Source organism: Diachasma alloeum, unplaced genomic scaffold (genome assembly GCF_001412515.2).
Source record: "Diachasma alloeum isolate Michigan unplaced genomic scaffold, Dall2.0 Dall_scaffold_00362, whole genome shotgun sequence".
Lineage (NCBI taxonomy): Eukaryota > Metazoa > Arthropoda > Insecta > Hymenoptera > Braconidae > Diachasma > Diachasma alloeum.
Genome location: NW_021680501.1, coordinates 24,341 through 41,802, shown reverse-complemented (window position 1 = coordinate 41,802; position 17,462 = coordinate 24,341). Strand labels below are relative to the sequence as shown.

General features: G+C 39.7%; 3 protein-coding genes across 4 annotated transcripts; 2 read left to right on the top strand and 1 right to left on the bottom strand.

Moving 5' to 3' along the window:
- The first annotated feature begins 888 nt into the window (after positions 1-888).
- On the top strand, positions 889-7,327 carry LOC107041342 (methionine--tRNA ligase, cytoplasmic). Its single transcript, XM_015261850.2, has 4 exons — positions 889-1,090; positions 1,207-1,358; positions 2,849-5,353; positions 6,671-7,327. Exons 1-4 carry the CDS (start codon positions 988-990, stop codon positions 6,821-6,823), a joined length of 2,913 nt encoding a protein of 970 aa, XP_015117336.1. The 5' UTR covers positions 889-987; the 3' UTR covers positions 6,824-7,327.
- On the bottom strand, positions 7,045-10,073 carry LOC107041343 (pancreatic triacylglycerol lipase). 2 transcript variants are annotated; one of them, XM_015261851.2, is made up of 7 exons: positions 9,994-10,073; positions 9,837-9,927; positions 9,230-9,378; positions 8,645-8,890; positions 8,358-8,564; positions 7,353-7,509; positions 7,045-7,290 (listed from the first exon to the last, which is right to left on the bottom strand). In XM_015261851.2, exons 1-7 carry the CDS (start codon positions 10,055-10,057, stop codon positions 7,233-7,235), a joined length of 972 nt encoding a protein of 323 aa, XP_015117337.1. In that variant the 5' UTR covers positions 10,058-10,073; the 3' UTR covers positions 7,045-7,232. The 2 variants fall into 2 exon arrangements, with proteins under 2 accessions (XP_015117337.1, XP_015117338.1); XM_015261852.2 differs by having other exon boundaries at positions 8,358-8,510.
- A 3,895-nt stretch (positions 10,074-13,968) lies between these two features.
- Positions 13,969-15,882, top strand: LOC114841365 (nucleoside diphosphate kinase homolog 5-like). Its single transcript, XM_029126320.1, has 4 exons — positions 13,969-14,613; positions 15,413-15,551; positions 15,613-15,701; positions 15,793-15,882. Exons 1-4 carry the CDS (start codon positions 13,969-13,971, stop codon positions 15,880-15,882), a joined length of 963 nt encoding a protein of 320 aa, XP_028982153.1.
- Positions 15,883-17,462: the final 1,580 nt, after the last annotated feature.

Below are 17,462 nucleotides of genomic sequence, written 5' to 3'. Positions count from 1 at the left end.
GTAAAAGCACACTATAGCTGACGCCACATCGTGCCTCGCGAAGGCGTCATATGACCGGTCATAAAGTGGTCATGAGGCCCCAATGACCACCGGTCCGGTCACAAAAAATTTTTCCATGACGACCACAATTGGCAGAAAAACTGTGACGGTCATTTTGCATCTATATAGATGAAACACTTTTTTGTTAATCTATTTTTTTTTCTAATTAACTAGAACTCTTGACTTCGTTTATTTTGTTCCAAAGATGAAAAGTGTAATCATTCTCTCATGAGATGCCAAAATATAATATGTGTAAGCACATGTTTCATAATTTTATAATTAAAAAAAGCTGTTGTACAGTTGTACACATACATTTCGAGTCTTCCATAAGAACCTTATAATAAAGGATAATTGATAGGGGAGGTTGGGGTAAAAAGGACACTTTTGACTTTTTTTTAAATGTTAATGAGGGGTTGAAATGTTGATAAAATTTAATAGTTTTTTTGATAATCTTTTTTGATAGTCTTTGTGACGAGCCTGAACTGAGCTCAATTGATAAATTTGTTTCTGACTTACGAATAATTTTAAAAAAGTCTAAAGTGTCCATTTTACCCCACCCTGCTCCCCTAATCAATAATAAATTGAACAACTAAACTACGCCAATTATGTAGAAATTATATGACCGTCACAAAAGCAATATATTTATGACGGTCATTTTGCACCTATATAGATGGTTTGGTAACGGAAATGACTATTTTACTCTTTTGACGGTCAAAAATTCTTTGTGACGGTCACAAAAGTGACCTGCCATTTGAAATTTCTGGACGTCACATGACCGTCATTTTTCGGTCATATGACACAATCACATGACGGTCATTTCGCATCTCTGATCGTGCCCCCCCATCGCCGCCCTCTCCAGCACTGCATTTGTCGCTCACATGTGTCGGTTGTGCTGTTAGCATATTTTACCCATATTTATTCAAAGTATTTATTAAAACTTGGCCCAAAATGATTGTGTCGACTAATAAAAGCAATCCGAATGCCCTGAAATTGTTAATTGGAGGAGAAATCAGTGGAAATTCTGTTGACGTAAGAATTGTCCCGACCAATGGTAAGCGGCTTAACCTCAGCTCTCTGTTTCATCATCTTAATTACAACCCCATTCCATTATAAATACGAAATAAAATGCACATTCAGCACGAAATTAATGACCATTTCGATATTCAGATAGTCCTCTGGGTCGTCTGCCCACTCTAAAATTGCCCAATGGAATAACCTTGATAAGCTCCAACGCAGCATTGCAGTATCTAGTGCCAGGGGATGAACAACAAGATGTTCTTGTGAATAAATGGCTTGAATGGGACTCGACGCAACTGCAGGTACAATTTTTCTTAACATTTTTCCCAAAGTTTGTTCATCGCGAAAATTAGTAGTCGCAGGTAAAATAGCGCGAGACTTTTTTTTGCAGAAAAACAATTATCTAGAAAAAGATTATTAAAAAATTTTAAATATACTTTAGTTAAAGAGCTATTTTCAAAATAATCTCTCAATTTATCTTGGGAGACGTGACAAGTCACACTTGACCTTTTTTTTATCAAATTTGTCTTGAGGATTAGCATTTTTAGGAAAAAAAATTAGAAGACTTTTTTGGTCAGAATTTTCAAACTTAAAACTATTGAAATAGAACGACATGAGTTGATTATAAATTTCATTAATTGCCATTCAAGTGAACAACGAGTGATTTTATAGCGAAAATCAAGTAATACTTCTTTTATCTGAAATTTTCTATAAAAAGTCTCGTCATTTTTTCCTAGGGCTGGGAGGTAGTGGGGCAAAATAGCCACTCAACTTTTGTCGAAATGCTTCTCGTTGAGCTTAAAATGTCTCCAATTGTTCAATTTCTTCCTGAGTTACGAAAATTGGAAAAAAAAATCAAAACTGTTCATTTTACCCCATGCGCCCCTGATAATTACCAAGCCAATCTATCTTTAACGATACCCAACAATAAATCATCATTAGGGATGGGCCATGTTTTAAAAAACATCGATGTTGTGAATCGATTTTCGGAGAACAAACATCGCTCATTTAAAAAATCGATGTTTTTCTCATTACACTGGAGAAAAAACAAATATTTTTAAATAATTTTTTTCTTCTCGTTTTTATTGAAAAATATATATTAAAAAAATCCAACCCGAGGACCTCACGTTTTAATGATAAATACTGTGGGAGAGTTCAATCTTGAATCTTGAAACGGGGTTTTTAAATAAATGAAGAAAATATATTGAATATTTTCCGTTAGCTACAATAATGGTTAAAAATTTTAATCACAAAAAAATTGAAAAATTTCCATTCAAAAAAATAATAGACGACCTAATTTGTTCTCTTATCATTTATAACATACATAGGGGAGGTTGGGGTAAAACGGACACTTTTGACTTTTTTTTAAATTTTAATGAGGGGTTGAAATGTTGATAAAATTTAATAATTTTTTTTTCGATACGAAGAACAATTCTTTCCTTTGTGACGAGCCTAAACTGAGCTCAATTGATCAATTTGTTTCTGAGTTATGAATAATATTTTGATTATTCTCAATCAGTCAACATTATTCTTCGACAAAAGAACTGAAAAATTTAGTAAGCTTGGTCAAAAACATCATCGTTTGGAAAAAAGAACCTAAAATCGATTAATCGGCCGTTCAAAGCATCGACTGAAAGCCGTCGATGTTAGCGGATTAAAACCCCCGGTTTTCGATAAATCGACACACATCGCCCATCCCCAATGATCATTTGCGACAATCAATCACAAATAAACAACTCCCCATCAAAAACCAAAGGAAAGTAACAAATTGCCCCACAATTCTCCTCCACAGCCAGCAGTGGTCTCCTACGGGAGTTCCGGCTCCCTCGACACGTCCCACAAGCCGCGAATCTGGTCGCTCCTAACCCAGCTAAACACCTCCCTAAAGTCCCAAAAGTACGTAATAACCGCCTCCCCAACCTCCGCGGACATCGCCATCTTCTCCACCCTCTGGTGCACCATCACCGTGACAGAGATCTCAAAGGAGCTCTCCACCGAGTTCCCCCACGTGGACCGATGGCTGAAAGACCTTGAGGCCCTCCCAGCGATGCAGTCCCCCCTCTCGAAACTCCCCCTCCTCGACCTCGAGCGCGGCCTCAAGTCCATCTCCAGCCTCCACACATCCACCTGGTTTCCCCTCAACTCCTACACCGGCGTCCGCAGCCAAAAGCCCCCCCAAGACGTGAATACCCCATCGTCCCCCACCAAAGAGCCAGAAACAGCGATAACCAAACACGAGCTCGAGACCTCGAGGAACAACTGGTCGAGCCCTGCGCACCCCTCGATAAAGCCCCCGACATACCCAGTCCTTCCAAAGCAAAACGAGCGAAATATCTTAATCACATCGGCCCTTCCCTACGTCAACAATGTCCCCCACCTAGGCAATATTATTGGCTGCGTCCTGTCAGCAGACGTCTTCGCGCGTTACTGCCGGCAACGTGACTACAACACCCTCTACATAAGCGGAACCGACGAGTACGGAACAGCGACCGAAGCCAAAGCCCTCGAAGAAAACATGACGCCCCAAGAGATCTGCGACAAATACTTTGGCATTCATAACGACATCTACCGCTGGTTCAACATTGGTTTCGATTACTTCGGGAGGACAACAACACCCGAACAAACCGAGATCGTCCAGGAGTCGTTTCTCCGCATCAAATCCCAAGGATACATAATAACTGAGAGCGTTGATCAGCTTCTCTGCGAACACTGTGATCGTTTTCTCGCCGACAGGTTCGTGGAGGGTACCTGCCCTGGGTGTAAATACGAGGACGCCAGGGGTGATCAGTGCGACGGCTGCGGCCACCTTGTCAACGCCACTGATTTGATAAACCCCAGGTGCAAAGTTTGCTCGAAAACGCCAGTGATAAAAGCATCCAATCAGTTTTTCCTGGATCTGCCCAAGATTCAGCCGAACCTCAAGGAATGGGCCTCCAAAGCCGAGAAATTTTGGTCGAATGTGGCTAGGGCTGTGACGAGGCCCTGGCTGAGAGATGGGTTGAAACAGAGGTGCATCACGAGAGACTTAAAATGGGGGATTCCAGTTCCCCTCGAGGGATTCAGGGACAAAGTCTTTTACGTCTGGTTTGACGCACCACTGGGATACATCAGCATCACCAAGAGGTATACTCAGGAGTACGAGAGATGGTGGAAACCCAGGGAAGACACCAAAGTCGATCTGTACCAGTTCATGGCCAAGGACAATGTTCCCTTCCACGCCATCATGTTTCCTGCCACATTGCTCGCTGCTGATCAGGGCCACACGCTTGTAAAGCACATCATGGCTACGGAATATCTCAACTACGAGGACACAAAGTTCTCAAAGTCCCGGGGAATCGGGGTCTTCGGTACTGACGCCAGGGAGACGGGAATTCCCGCTGATGTCTGGAGATTCTACCTGACGTACATCAGGCCTGAGAGCCAGGACTCAAACTTCAACTGGGTGGATCTTGCCACCAAGAATAATTCCGAGCTACTGAACAATTTTGGTAATTTTGTCAATCGGGCGTTGACATTCGCTGTGAAGAACTTCAAGGGAGTTGTTCCAGAGATGGAGATTAGGGAGGAAGATCTTCAGGTTTTGGCTCTCGTGCAGAGGGAGTTGAGTCAGTATATTGTGGCGATGGAGCAGGGAAAATTCAGGGATGGAGTGAGGCATCTGCTGGCGATATCCAAGCATGGGAATCAGTACATGCAGTCGCAGCAGCCCTGGGTTTTGATTAAAGAGAAGGGGAAGGACCGAGTGAGGGCTGCAGGAACGGTTATCGGGGTTTGTTGTAATATCAGTTGTCTTCTGTCGGCGCTGCTGGGGCCCTTCATGCCGGAGACCTCGCGGGAGCTCAGAAAGCAATTGGGCCTTGATGGAAGCACCTATGGCTACATTCCCGATACGGTTTCCATTCTCCTGCCAACGGGGCATCAGCTGGGGGAGGCCTCACCGTTGTTCAGTAAGATTGAGGAGTCGGTGGTGGAGGAGTTGAGGAAAAAGTACGCCGGCAAGCAGGAGAATGGCAACAATGGGACAAGGGCTGGTGAGAGTGTCGAGGAGCTGCAGGCGCTAATTGCTGCCCAGGGGGTGAAGGTCAGGGAACTCAAGGCCAAGACCGACAAGAGTGTCTGGCAACCGGAGGTCCAGATTCTACTGCAGCTGAAGGGAAAATTAGCGAAGATGACGGAGTCTTCGGAGGGGACTGTTAATACAGCGACTATTGGGGTCGAGAAACAGGTCAATGGACCCACTCAGAATGGAAAAAATGAGTATGATATTGCTGCCTTGGAGGCTGCCATTGCTAGACAGGTTGGTGATTGTTAAAAATTTTTAGGCATTGTACTGTTTTTGGGCAAATGTAAATTTAAATTTTAAGAATCAATTCCGAACAATTTAAATTGATCACTTTAGTGTAGAGTCAATTTCATTATTTTTAATTATTTTTTGGGATTCTACGCCAACAACGTACTCGTCGTTAATCCTGGGGTACCCTGAGAACTGGTGAGGTTGGTTAAATACCTCACTACACTGAGAGAAAAACCACAAAGTTCTCAAACAAGTCTTACTTGTGCCAAGAAAATAGTTTTTGAAAATTATCAAAAAAGGATTTTTTTGTGCCAAATATGGAGAGTGCGCCGGAATGAAAAATTTTTGTCTCAAAAATAGATTTAGTAGTTGGTAATAATCACAGACAACAAATTAACCCTTAAATGAAACAATAATAATGACATGATCGCAATCTTGTAAATTATGGATAAACTTGAATTAATTTTTCATTATGAATATCACGGAATGCAAGAAGAAAATTAAATTTTCGTGGGGGATTTATTAAAAGGCACCGTTTGGTGTGAATTATTCGCCTCTTGAGCCAAATATTTCGTTGCTGTCGAAAGCAGAACAATTATTCATGTTTGATACTCAAATTCGAATCAAACAAATTTTTTTTTGCTATTTTCAACTAGTGATTTTGTTAGCCCAAACAAGATTTATTTGACAACGTGTTTGTTTTTCTCTCAGTGTACCTATAAAGGAGAATGACTCAGAACGATGGAATTTATATTGTGTAATCTAGTTCAGGATAAAGGACAATTCCACACCTCATAATACTTGTATAAATTCGAGTTTATGAGAGCGACCGTTTCTAATACATTTCCCGTTAAAACCCGAAAAAACACGTTAATTCAATATATAAAATCATTAGGGGAGGGTGGGGTAAAACGGACACTAGACTTTTTTTAAATTAATTCGTAACTCAAGAACAAATTGATCAATTGAGCTCAGTTCAGGCCCGTCACAAAGGGAAATTATTAAATTTTAGCAACATTTCAACCCCTCATTAACAATTAAAAACAAGTCAAAAGTGCCCGTTTTACCCCAACCTCCCCCAATAAACCATTTATAAATTAAAAAGTAAGTTACTGTATGATGCTAATTTAAGCATCATTTTATAAGTTTCAATTTCATTCTTATTCATAGTTCTTCATCAATGAAAAAACTTCAGCTACAACATGTTTGACAACTGCATCTTACAGTTGCCAATCAAGTCAAAGTTCTCGCTCTTGTCACCAAACAGCTAAAAAATGTCACATTTTCCCCTATTCTAACAATAATTTTTATCTTCCCTAGGCACTGTTCGTACGAGATCTCAAAGCCAGCGCCGACAGAAGTGTGTGGCAGCCCGAAGTGAACACTCTCCTAAAATTGAAGAAAGAACTGAGTGATGCGACTGGTGTGATAACACCAAATCCGGGTGACAAGAAGTCAAAGAAGAAGAAGTAGATTAAATTATTATTAATGGTTTGTCTTGCTCATAAATGAGCCGCGCAGCATTGTTGTTTCGGCGCAATGTGACCGGTTGACCCCCGGCACTCCCACACGTTCAAGTGTGAAAATCACGTAAACAATAAACAAATGAATTTTTTTTTAAAGTGAATCAATGAATTCTCAAAATGCTGTTGAAACATTTATACCTTCTTCACAGTATTAAATAAGCCCTGCACTGAAAATAAAATAATGTTATTTATTCTGTATTTACACAGGAAATATTAAAGTTTTTTTTAATCATTGAAATTAATGAGAGATATGTAGTTGTTGGAATTATTAATCGAATAGATGTATAAATAGGAAGATAATTCGACAGTGACTAGCATGAGAATGTTTTTTTTTTCTAATAATAACGAATTTCGTTTCACTCGAGGGCGAATGGAGGCGACTGATGGGTCGTCAAGTAAAATTTCCCACGCAATCTGAAAGTAGAATAAATAAAGATGATGCCTATCTGTATTTGAGAGTTATCGATTATTCTTACGATGTGACCGCGTACTCGCCCATCAAGGCAATACGATTGTAATTGCATTTTTCCTCTTTGTACTTCTCCCAATTATCGCAATGCCTTGCTCTGAACCCATTCGCATTGCCAATACTCTCTGTCATGAATTGATGGGCTCTCGAGTGACTGCAATACGCTAGAATGTCAAGTTAAAAATAAAAATGATGTCAATTATGGTAACAATTATCGAATAGAGATATTTCCTCAATTATCTGTTTGTTTTTTTTTTTAAATCGTTACAATGATTTTCTCTTATTTCAACAAGATCAATGCATGAGGAATGCCACAGATGAATAGTTTCACAGATCAATAGTTTTGTTTTTTAAAAGGCTTTGGGTTTAAAAAAACTACTGAAATGCGGGAACATCTTTGCGCCACGTGGTTGACAAATTCGAGGGTCGCCATCTTGCACCGATACCCCTTCCCCCTGTCGGAAGGGATTTCAAAAATGCCGGCGCCCCCACCTCGTCTTTTCAAACATTTTTAAAAAATATTCATCTTCTTGAGTTCACCCTCCACTCGCTTCGTTCAGTTTCCATAAAATGAACGAATTTTTTAAGCCATCTTTCAGCTTTTTCCGTATTCTATTGACCGAGAATTCACAGTGCAAAGCTTTTTCCGCGTTCCGTAGTTTTTTTTTTACCCCAGAAAGGGAATAATTCAGTAGCGAAGTGGTAAAACGGTACAAGTCAATTTTGACTATTGAGCAGTTTTCAATGAATATCTCGGAATCTAAAGGAGATAGCAAAATTGTTGTTATAACCTTTTTTGTAGATCTGATTGAGAGCTACAACAAATGTCATTATGAAAATTTCGCTATCTCTCTTAGATTCGGAAATATTTCCCAAAAACTCAACTGGGAGGTGAATTGACTTAAACCGTTTTACCACTTCGCTACTGAATTACGTCACATCTTTTAGAAATGATTCTACACAAATAATCGAATGTAAAAAAAATGTCTGGAAACATCCCTATTATTCTTACTGGTGGTTGGTTGAAATGAACACCCTGGCTGTGGAAATTTCCCACTATTCGGGTAGAAATCGGCATGTCCAATAGGTGCAAGAAATCCAAATGCCGAACCACTGGTGTGAATTATGTCCACAAATTGTGCATCAGTTGGATCTAGTCTCGAGTCTGGATGGACAAGACCATGAATAGTTTCGAATAGAGGACTTGCGGGATCAAGGCCTTGAAATTCATCAACATAAAGATAAAATTCATCAACATGATAAAATTCATCAACATCATCGTAGCAAGTGCATGTAAACCTGTTATTCTGCCGACTCTACCCTTCAAATTAGCCCCAGCAAAGCCAGCAACGTGCGACCCCAGACTGTGACCGCAGATATGAACGTCTTTAAACTCCAAATTGGACTCTCGATTGAGAAACATGAGAAAATCGGAGAGATAATCTCCGATTTTTTTGGTGTTGTTGGCTGCTGTGGGATAGGCAACAGCCGCTGCTGTACCCCATCCCACGACGATTACGTTGACATTCTTGTGCTTCAGGTAAGCTTAACAATCATTAATAGAACAATTCAGTAGCGAAATGGTAAAGCGGTATAAGCCAGTTTTGACTATTGGCCAGTTTTCAATGAATATCTCGGAATCTAACGGAGATAGAAAAATTCTTGTTACAAGCTTTTTTGTAGAACCGATTAAGAGCTACAAAAAATGTAGTTAGGAAAATTTCGCTATCTCTCTTAGATTCGGAAATACTCCTCAAAAACTCAACTGGGAGGTGAGTCGACTTAAACTGTTTTACCACTTCGCTACTGAATTCAATCGAGATGAATGACTAATTCAAATTTATAAGACACAGTTTGAGACTGAAACCCATTGACACGAATTACCATCCAATAAATCATGGATCCAGGCCTCATTTCCCGTATCACTGAATCCATGAACGATGAATTTCGTTGGACGACTCTCGTTGAAATGCGATGCATACAGAACCTCTGTATTATTCATGAATAATTCCTCCTCTCCGAACGGATTCTCTCTAAAATAAGCAGACAATCATGAAGGCAAATACTAATTATTCTATTGATATCATCGGGCGTGACGCACTGATTTCCTGGCGCCTCGATTCTTTCAATTCTCATCAACGACTTATTCTTTATTTTCAGCCCTTATCAAATTGAATGAGAAAAGAGGCATGTCCGTGAGATATTCAGAGATGATACCGAGTGTCAGCGCTCAAAATAGCCATTACCATCGAATCTCCAGTTCATGTGAATCACAATAAAAATTGACAGGTCACCGATTGTGATAATTGACTTGAATTAATTTTTCATTATGAATATCACGGAATGCAAGGGGAAAATTAAATTTTCATGGGGGATTTATTCGTGAAAAAGAGTATATATCAAACAGCCCCTCGACATCTCCCTTTTTTCATTACTAAATTCACTAATTCACTGATAAATCAATTAATTCATTAGATAAATTATTACCTACCTCGTATATAAATGAAATTCCACCAATTCCATGGAATTTCCGTTAACGGTCTCAACGTCATTGAGCAAAACAGTTGGTGGAGCACATTGCACTAAAAAAATATGCAATATTTTGAAAACATTTACGAATAACGCTCAATTTCTCTCTGCTATATTACCGAGAACTACTGTTAATCCGAGAGCAACAAGTCTCCCTAAAAGTCTCATCTCCCTGACGTCCATCCCGGCAACTGGATGACTGTCGTAACCGACACCGAGATACTTGGGCGCCTACAATCTCCCGCGAAATTTCTGCGTCACATTTTTTTCGATACACTCCGGTGATAAGAATACTCGGTAAATATCTCAAAAACATTCTCCATCGCGTGTTATTGACGACAGAAAAGACGTGTTTCTCAACATTTTCGAAAAAATTGAAGTTAAATTTCAATTTAGGGAAATTTCAAACATTTCCAAGTGCAAATGACTTTGCACATGACTTAAAAATACTCATACACCCCTAGATTCGCCTAAGACAATTCAGCAGCGAAGTGGTAAAACGGTACAAGTCAATTTTGACTAGTGACCAGTTTTCAATGAATATCTCGGAATCTAGGGGAGACAGCAAAATTGTTGTTTTAACATTTTTTGTAGAGCCGATTGAGAGCTACAAAAAATGTTATTACGAAAATTTCGCTATCTCCCTTAGATTCGGAGATATCCCCCAAAAACTCAACTGAGAGATAAGTCGAATTAAACCGGTTTACCATTTCATCTCTCGCGAAAATTTCATGTTATTCCAGAAAATGTGTAGCCCCCGGGGAAAGTTTATATTTCGTATTCAGTAATTTTTAATGAAAAATCCCAGAAAACGGCCAGGATACATATTTTTCATATTCAATATGAAAACGTGCATTGCAAAATTTAAATTTCATATTTCAATGTCTTCGCCCCCACGCAGTGATGTCGATAACTCCCTCAAACATCTTCTTTACCTGCCTCGCAGTGAGGGTCGCCACTTCCTTGCGAATTCTTTCCGGGAAGCGTCGCGCGTTCCTCCGTCCCACCACCATAACCCCCATCAGTCGTACACAATAAAAACAACAACAGTCTAAATAAAATCCAGTGGAAAGCACCCCCCAGTGAGACAATCAAATGCTAGTGCTCTGACAATGGAAACCAACAACAATAGCCCACCGAAGCCAGTGATCTTGGTTGATCTCGAGGACGACGATGACGAGATAATGGTGCTGCCTCCACCGACCACATCCTCCCAGCAAGAAGAGCAACTCCAAACCCTGAAGAGCATTGAATCAAGAGATGAAGCTACAGCGACTCCAAAGAACCCCAACCCCCAGAGGAAGATGATCCAGCAGTGCTTGGCGTTGCTCCTCCACGCCCAGAGATGTGATATCCTTCAAGAGGAGTCCAGCGAGGTGCAGATCAAGTGTGTCCAGCCCCACTGCAGCAGCATGAAGGACCTCCTGAAGCACCAGGAGAGCTGTCAGACGAATCAAAAGTGCAGTGTCCCACGCTGCAGCTCCTCCAGGATGATCCTGAGGCACTGGGACAATTGCAAAAGAGAGGATTGTCCATTGTGTTCACCACTGAGACAAAAATTCAATGTCCAGGGGCCCCCAGAGGCTCAGAAACCAGAGAAAGTCCCAAAAAAATCAAAGACTCCATCGTTTGTACCTCCAATTTTTGGAAATGACAGTCAACTCCTGCCGAATCCCTTCGCAGCTTGTCGTTCTAGACGAAGCTTTGAGGGAGAATCCTGGGACGACGACCCTGTGGAGGTCCCACTCAGTCCAAAAAGTGGGTCTGGGGTGGACAAACGACTGGGGAATGTCTCTCTGATTGCATCAACTCCAAAAACTGGTGGACATTCAAGGCCTCATTTTGACTGGGTGTCAGCCATTTCGAGATTCAAAACGCAGTGGAACCCCTCGCAGAACAATTCCAAGGGGCGTTCACATGAATCGAGACAGAATAAAGGATCTAGACACAGGAATTTGTGTAATTCAAGATCTAGGAATTATTCGTCGAACGAGAAGAGATCGTTTCGTCCAGAATCCCAAAGTCAGTCAAAATCTACGTTCACTTCAAGGCTAGATGTGCAATCCCCAAGAGCTTCCTTTGATTCAAGAGCAAATGAATCATCAGTGGCTGCTTGTGAACCCAAAGAGACTGACCAAATGAAAACGAGGCAAGAGCAGATGCTGATGCTGGTGCACGCATTCAAATGCAGGAGGAATGACTCCGAGGGATTACCACCCAGATGTATGAATCCCACCTGTAGGAGCACGAAACATCTGCTGGATCACATGAGGGACTGCGAGAGAACACTAGACTGCTGGGTTCCACGTTGCATCTCTTCGAAAAGAATTCTCATTCATGTGAATGAGTGCAGGGACGAGGAGTGCAAGCTGTGCTCACCTTTGGCGAGTTCACGCAGTGGAGAGTCTACGAGGGGGACTTCATGAAATGTTGGAGTTGAACATTATTGAAGATGAGTTCAGTGGTGAAGTGGTAAAACGGTACAAGTCAACTGTGACGATCGACCAGTTTGCGAAGTGGTAAACCGGTGCAAGTTAATTTTCACTATTCGGTGAATATCTCGGAATCTAAGGGAGATGGCAATATTTTTGTTATAACCTTTTTTGTAGAGCCGATTGAGAGCTACAACAAATGTCATTACGAAAATTTCGCTATCTCCCTTAGATTCGGAAATATTCCCCAAAAACTCGACTGGGAGATGAGTCGAATTAAACGGTTTTACCATTTCGCTACTGAATTCATCCCGGACTACTCACCCCAAACCAATTCATCCCAAAACAAATCAATCCCGCGACAATTTCATCCCAAACATCAAAGTCCAATGGAATTTTTCACGGTCATAACGATAATTCGGGGAGAGAAAAATATTAACTTTGTTTTCACAGAAAAAGGCAGTAAACACAACTTCAAAATCAGTCAGATACTTCACGATTGCCTTGTAGTATTGTTTGCACAGGCGAACAACGGATTAACAGGAAACATTGCAAAAAAATGGTCAAATCATTCTTATTCATCTCAACTTACATTCACCAGATAGGCCACAAGTAATAGACCACAGCATCAATTTACAAAATCAGTACAAAACTTGAAAATTAATCCGACAAGTCACGCGCTTCAGCCAAGCGTATTCTTCATCGAAATAGTAATAATAAAAAACATGGGATGGAACTGTCGTGGGATGAAATTGTTTGGGATGAATTCACTAGCAAAGTGTTCAAACCGTTTAAGTCAATTTAGCCTTTAGGTGAGTTTTCCAGAAATATTTCCGAATTGAAGGGAGATAGCGAAATGTTCATAATAACCTTTTTTGTAGAGCGAATTGAGTGCTACTAAAAAGCTTATGACAAAAATCTTGCTATCTCCCTTAGATTTCGAGATATTCATTGAAAACTGGCCAATAGCCAAAATCGACTTAAACCGTTTGACCACTTCGCTACTGAATTATCCGGATACCAATATCTCGGAATCTAAGGGAGACAGCAAAATTTTTGTTATTACCTTTTTTGTAGAGCCGATTGAGATCTACAACAAATGTAATTACGAAAATTTCGCTGTTTCCCTTAGAGTCCGAGATATTCCTCAAAAACTCAACCGAGAGATAATTCGACTTAAACAGTTTTACCACTTCGCTACTGAATTCTATGAGCTTGAGAGAAATGAGGAGAACGAGAAGAGAAAGATCGTTTCATTTTTGTTGTACTAAAAACTGAAAATAACTAAAGAGCACAACAACGTCGTTTTCATTGTTTTGAAAACTAAGATGAGCTTGATTGGTACTTTAGTAATTTTTCATGAATATCTCGAAAATAGGAAATAGAAATTTTTGTCCTCTCCTGCGTTCGGAGATATTTTCCAAAAACTAGAGTCAGATAAACTTGAGTCATTCCACGTCTTTACCACTTGAATAAATGCTGTATTATCATTATTACCAACAGTTGTACGAAAATTATTATTATTTTTATATACGTGAACTCTGATACTTCTTAAACAACTGAACTGTGAAATCATAAATAAAATATAGAATTGTTCCTCGTAATCTCGTGATTATTATTCATCCCCGATCGACGAAAAAGCAAAAAAAAATTATTTGAAATATGTGTAGTAATTTTCTTGCTAAATTTCCAAAACAATTGGTCCTTGAAAACTTGAGTATTCCCAATGACGACGTGAATGAGAGGAAAGAACCATCGTACGCGATAATCCACTGCAAGCTCAACGATTTGACAAATGTAGAGACACCTGAGAGCAACAGCAACAGTAGCGATCCAGCATTATTGCTCATTGTCCCGAATAATTCAGTGCAAGTGGATACTTGTGTCCAATGCAACTGCGATGATCCCCAGAATCTTAACGCAGTTGAAGACAAGAGTTGTCAAGACTCCGAATCAAAATTCAACGTAATTGCCACGAGAACAGATGAATCAAGCGAGAGTTATTCACAAAGTGATGATGGGGATGAGAAGTCCGATGTTGAGTGCACCCTGGCCATCATCAAGCCAGGAGCGCTGGAGTATAAGAACGCGATTAGAAAGAGGATTATTGACGAGGGCTTCGAGATCTGTGCGGAGAGGACTGTCCAGTTGACTCTGGAACAGGCAGCTGAATTCTACTCCAAAGAATATGGGAAATTGCATTTTCCGTTGCTCGCGGTTTATCTGTCCTCTGGACCTATTGAGGCCCTTGTTCTTGCGAAGAGCCGAGGTGTGAGGGAGTGGAGGAAAGTTATGGGGCCGGAGGATGTAATTTTACTCCATTATTTTTGGTTCTGAGGAGTGGGGGGAATAGATGCGTTCACTTAGGGGAGGTTGGGGTAAAACGGACACTTTTGATTTTTTTAAATTTTCATGAGGGGTTGAAATGTTGATAGAATTTAATATATTTTTTTTTCAATACAAAGAACAATTCTTTCCCTTTGTGACGGGTCAAAATTGAGCTCAATTGATCAATTTGTTTGAGAGTTATGAAGAATTCAAAAAAAGTCTAGTGTCCGTTTTACCCCACCCTCCCCTAATTGAAAATATTTATCAATATTCATAAAAAATTCAGTAGCGAAGTGGTAAACAGGGGTCCCCATCAATATTAAATTTCTGTAGAATTACAAGGATTTGACCCTTACATTGTTGAAGGTTTAAAAAATGTTGATTCAATTTTTCAAATAATATAATATTAATAATCTGATTTTTTACGAATAATGATATATTTAAAATTTCTTAATGTGAAACTGTAAATTTACTACTAAATGAATAATTCAAATTTCTTGAAAGGGGATTTTCGATTACACAATAATCGTCAATCTTTCTACCTCGATTACTGATTGATGAAATAGTTGAGAATTTGAATATTTGAATTTATGATATTTAAGTAGGGGAGGTTGGGGTAAAACGGACACTTTTGGTTTTTTTTTAAATGTTAATGAGGGGTTGAAATGTTGATAGAATTTAATATATTTTTTTTTCAATACAAAGAACAATTCTTTCCCTTTGTGACGAGCCTAAACATTCATTAAATTTCTGATTATTTAATATTTCCATTGAGAAGGTAAAGAAAGCCAAACTATATTTCCCGAATAGTATCCGAGCGATATATGGAGGGAATGGTGACGATGTGCAGAATGTTGTTCACGGGAGTCTCGCGACTGAAGAAGCAAGAGACGAAATTCTCTTTTTCTTCCCCAATTGTAAGAGAAATCATTGTAATTTTACAAATGGCTCGAGTACGTGAGCTCTTTTATTTTGTAGTTATCATTGAGCCAATGCTTCCGAGCGAATGTATTCCAGATTATTTTAAAAAGAGTCTCAATCCTGTCTTGATTGACGGTCTCGCTCATGTGAGTAAGAAATCTATTCATACGAAGTGATAATGCTCTATTTCCGTAGTTAATTGTAACTTTCAGTATTTAATTTCACTGCTATTTTCAGTTGGAGAAGGAAAAACCTGCTGAGCCCTTGCTCTGGTTAGCCAACTGGCTCATGGAAAATGATCCGGATAAACCAAAGATCATTAAATAATCCTGAATTTAGTGAAACGAAAATCGCATTCTTCGTTCGCACAAATTTTTAAAGGACAAAATTTCCAGCGACGTTTGTCTCGCAAAATTACCGGAGATAATTTATGGAATTCATCGGTAATTAAAAATTAGCTCGCAAATGGATGCATAAAGATTCAATCACTCACCGGTGTTGGATGAAAACAACAGCTCCGTTTTCACCTCTCCAACCGCCTACCTGGATTGTAATCCATGGGGTTTCATCCTCTCGACTGCACTTGCACTCACAAAAAATCACTTTTTCCCCACCAATGACAAAATGAATAAATAAATAAATAAATAAATAAAGGAAATAGATCCAGAGCCGAAACGAAAAAATCATTCCCTCGAAATTCCCATTAAAATCGACACTAGAACCCTTGAATATAATATGGTCTTGAAGTTTGCTGACAAACAACTTCAACAGAGCATATCTCATCAGGAAATGAGGTAATTTGAAAATTTCCAATTTCATTTTGTAGATTAAGAAAAATTTTACTCGTGATAGCTTTCGAATGTACAGACATGATTCTTTTAAGCACTGTTANAATATAATTCCACCCAACACATATTCCAAATGGCACGAATTGAAACAAAGACTGCCGGCCGGCGTCGTTAGTCACTCGAGTCGACTCTCACAACAGAAAACTCACTGTACGTCCGATAAACATAATTATTTCCCAAGAATTCTCACAACAACACAACAAAGAAAAAGTATTCCCTCCAAATTGATTAATTTTCCCCATCAAAATTGGCACTAGAACTCTTCAATGTCTTTCCACTCAACACATTTTCAAAATGGAACATATTAAGCCAGTTGTAAACACCCCTCTGCTTGCTTGAAAACCATAAACATCTCTGTTGAGAAACAAAAGATGCCGGGCGACATTGTCAGTCCCCTGAGTCCATTCTCGCACTAGACAACTCACTATTTGTCCTATCAAAATCATTGTTACAACAAAAAATACCTCGAGTGCAGCCTCTGTTGTGATTCCGTGGAAGTTTGAACCCGATGCCGGTGCCCCACGTTCATCAGGTCGACTATTTTGCGGAATTTAACGCGAGAGAGGCACGAAAACCCGCCACGAACATCCACGAAGCAACCGACTCCCGCCAACGAGGAATGGCCGATGTCTGTCGATTAATCGAAAACCTCGATTTTTCATGCCCAAACATCGACGTTATTCATTCGATGTTTTGAACGGCACTTAATCGATTTTCGATTCTTTTTTCCAAACATCGATGTTTCCGACCAAGCTAACAAATTTTTTTTCGTCGAAAATAGTATCTTATGTCATAAGGCGATAAAAGTATTATTAGCGAATGTGATTATAATCACGAATTAAAACAAAGACTGCCGGCCGGCGTCGTTAGTCACCCGAGTTGACTCTCACAACAGAAAACTCACTGTTCGTCCGATAAACAAAATTATTTCCCAAGAATTCTCACAACAACACAACAAAGAAAAAGTATTCCCTCCAAATTGATTAATTTTCCCCATCAAAATTGGCACTAGAACTCTTCAATGTCTTTCCACTCAACACATTTTCTAAATAGAACATA

Coding starts and splice junctions, on each gene's coding strand:
- LOC107041342 (XM_015261850.2), top strand. CDS start 988: ATGATTGTGTCGACTAATAAAAGCAATCCGAATGCCCTGAAATTGTTA. Junction 1,091..1,206: donor AAGAATTGTCCCGACCAATG/GTAAGCGGCTTA, acceptor TTCGATATTCAG/ATAGTCCTCTGGGTCGTCTG. Junction 5,354..6,670: donor AGGCTGCCATTGCTAGACAG/GTTGGTGATTGT, acceptor TATCTTCCCTAG/GCACTGTTCGTACGAGATCT.
- LOC107041343 (XM_015261851.2), bottom strand. CDS start 10,057: ATGGACGTCAGGGAGATGAGACTTTTAGGGAGACTTGTTGCTCTCGGA. Junction 9,379..9,836: donor GAATTTCATTTATATACGAG/GTAGGTAATAAT, acceptor TGCTTATTTTAG/AGAGAATCCGTTCGGAGAGG. Junction 7,291..7,352: donor GGCGAGTACGCGGTCACATC/GTAAGAATAATC, acceptor TTCTACTTTCAG/ATTGCGTGGGAAATTTTACT.
- LOC114841365 (XM_029126320.1), top strand. CDS start 13,969: ATGTGTAGTAATTTTCTTGCTAAATTTCCAAAACAATTGGTCCTTGAA. Junction 14,614..15,412: donor AAGTTATGGGGCCGGAGGAT/GTAATTTTACTC, acceptor TCCATTGAGAAG/GTAAAGAAAGCCAAACTATA. Junction 15,702..15,792: donor TGATTGACGGTCTCGCTCAT/GTGAGTAAGAAA, acceptor TGCTATTTTCAG/TTGGAGAAGGAAAAACCTGC.